This window comes from Penaeus chinensis, chromosome 33, assembly GCF_019202785.1.
Source record: "Penaeus chinensis breed Huanghai No. 1 chromosome 33, ASM1920278v2, whole genome shotgun sequence".
Classification (NCBI taxonomy): Eukaryota; Metazoa; Arthropoda; class Malacostraca; order Decapoda; family Penaeidae; genus Penaeus; species Penaeus chinensis.
Genome location: NC_061851.1, coordinates 3,014,786 through 3,017,285, shown reverse-complemented (window position 1 = coordinate 3,017,285; position 2,500 = coordinate 3,014,786). Strand labels below are relative to the sequence as shown.

The following is a 2,500-nucleotide window of genomic DNA, read 5'->3' as shown; positions in this document are numbered from 1 at the left end:
CTCTTTTTTCTAACTACTTACCTACGCCTTCCGAGATGCACATGAGCGTGACCTCCGTGTATGCAGTGCAGGAAAAGTGCTTCTTGATATTGTCCTCCTGGATAGTGTAGTCTCCCCGGCAGAGGTCCTGACACAGGTCCGGCACGCGTTCCTTCTCGCAGCACGGCACGTGGTTGCGCATATCTGGCGGCACACACGTCACGCCCCGTCACTACGGTTCTCATGGGGCCGCTATGGCTTCACTTCGGTTATGCAACCGGTCTAGGAAACTTTACGGTATATATATCTATTTTTTTCAGTCTACTTCCAATGTAAACAGTGAAAATAGGGGGCTACGGACACGAGAGTAGGGGAAAAAAGTAGTTTAAGAGGAAATATAGGAATAATACGGACAACAGCAATGATAGTCACTGTTGAATATCTCACCTGCCATACAGCGAACGATGGCTGGGAAGTAACTCTCACACGCTTCGGGCTCTATGCCGCTCGTGCCCTCCAGGATGTTGTGGATGGCACAGAAGCCAAGGCACTTGGACATCACCCCGTTATCTTGGCAGCACTGGGTGTAGTTGTGGTTGGACCTGAGGGCGATTTCCTGCGGCTCCGAGGAGTTGCTCGGCTTAACTGCGATGGGAAGGAGGGAAGGTCAGGGAAGGGGACGGAAAGGAGGGACGGGAAGGGAGGGGAGGGAAGGTCATCGTTGCCTCATTAATTGGATTGATCTTAATGTGCCTCCGAGAGGCCTAGACTATCAACACGGCTTATAACCACATGAGCAAGGCGTGAGGAGACTGTGGGGATTTCAAAGCGAGGGAGGAAAAGGGCAAGCGCACAGCCGCTCTTCCTGGGAGGCGATGTGTGTAAGGAGGAAGATAACTTTGAAAAGCATATCAATCCTAATTATTTACAAATACTGTTATACTTATATACATACACTCACACACACACACACACACACACACATATGTGTGTGTGTGTGTGTGTGTGTGTGTGTGTGTGTGTGTGTGTGTGTGTGTGTGTGTGTGTGTGTGTGTGTGTGTGTGTGTGTGTGAGTGTGTGTGTGTGTGTGTGTGTGTGTGTGTGTGTGTGTGTGTGTGTGTGTGTGTGTGTGTGTGTGTGTGTGTGTGTGTGTGTGTGTGTGTGTGTGTGTATGTGTGTGTGTATGTGTGTATGTGTGTGTGTGTGTTGTGTGTTGTGTGTGTGTGTGAGTGTGTATATGTATGTATGTGTATATGTATGTATGTGTGTATGTATATATATATATATATATATATATATATATATATATATATATATATGTATATATACATATATATATATATATATATATATATATATATATATATATATATATATATACACACACACATATATATGCGTATATATAAACATATATATACATACATACATATACTGTGTACATATATGCATATATATATATATATATATATATATATATATATATATATATATATACATATATGTATATACATTATTTTTCTTCTTTCCTGTATGTGTGAGTGTATTCTTACCGGATATGACGTAATGCGAGGTCAGAATGGGGTTGGAGTTGACCTCACACATGTAAACTCCTGCGTCATCCAGCTGGACTGACTTGATCACCAAAACCCACACGTCGCCACCTGCTGGGAGAGAACTTTCCGTTACTCGGGAACATTGGCGTATGTATGAAGATAAGAGCACACACACACACACATACACACTTACACTTACACACACATACACACACACACACACACACACACACAAACATACACACTTACACTTACACACACATACAAACACACACTCACACACACACACACACACACACACACACACACACACACACACACACACACACACACACACACACACAGATATATATATATATATATATATATATATATATATATATATATATATATATATATATGCATATACGTATACATATATATTCTCATTAATGAATTCACTCACTGATAATCTTTACTTATATATATATTTTTTTTTCGATTTATGGAACAAGTAATTTCTTTTTTACGTTTTGTATCAATCACAGTCACCCTTTGATCTCCTGGATTGGTCATTGCGAAAGGTTTGTGTTCACCTGCGGTAATTCAGCGCATTATGCCTACTTCTCGTCCGCTTCAGCCTTTGATCCAACATTCGCAGGGTCAAATTACAGTGTGTAGGCGAACCATACGAGCGCCGGGGAATATTTCCTGCATTTGTCTGCCTTATAATAACTTGACGCGGAGAAAGGGAAGAGTGCCAGGCTGACGCGAATACAATGAAGCCTGTTGGCCTGCTCTACCAATTAACGGAAATCGATAAGGTTCAACCTCTAGCAGTCATTAAGTTCTATTCCCGGCCATAACGTCGCCCCAAAAGTGGGACGAGTTAACCTTCTTCTTGACCCGAGAATCCTATCCGTCTGTGAGACCAGCTGATTTCGCCGCCGAATGGTTTAACGCTTATTAACTGGATAATCCTCAGC

At 42.2% G+C, this 2,500-nt stretch overlaps 1 protein-coding gene across 1 annotated transcript in view; it reads right to left on the bottom strand.

Moving 5' to 3' along the window:
* Nucleotides 1-2,500, bottom strand: part of LOC125043303 (Ig-like and fibronectin type-III domain-containing protein 1) — a gene marked incomplete in the record, with an annotated part of 97,616 nt that overhangs the window by 23,950 nt on the left and 71,166 nt on the right. Inside the window, 3 exon segments of the mRNA XM_047639347.1 lie at nt 22-183; nt 427-624; nt 1,533-1,643. Of these exon segments, the coding sequence (XP_047495303.1) occupies nt 22-183; nt 427-624; nt 1,533-1,643 (471 nt within the window).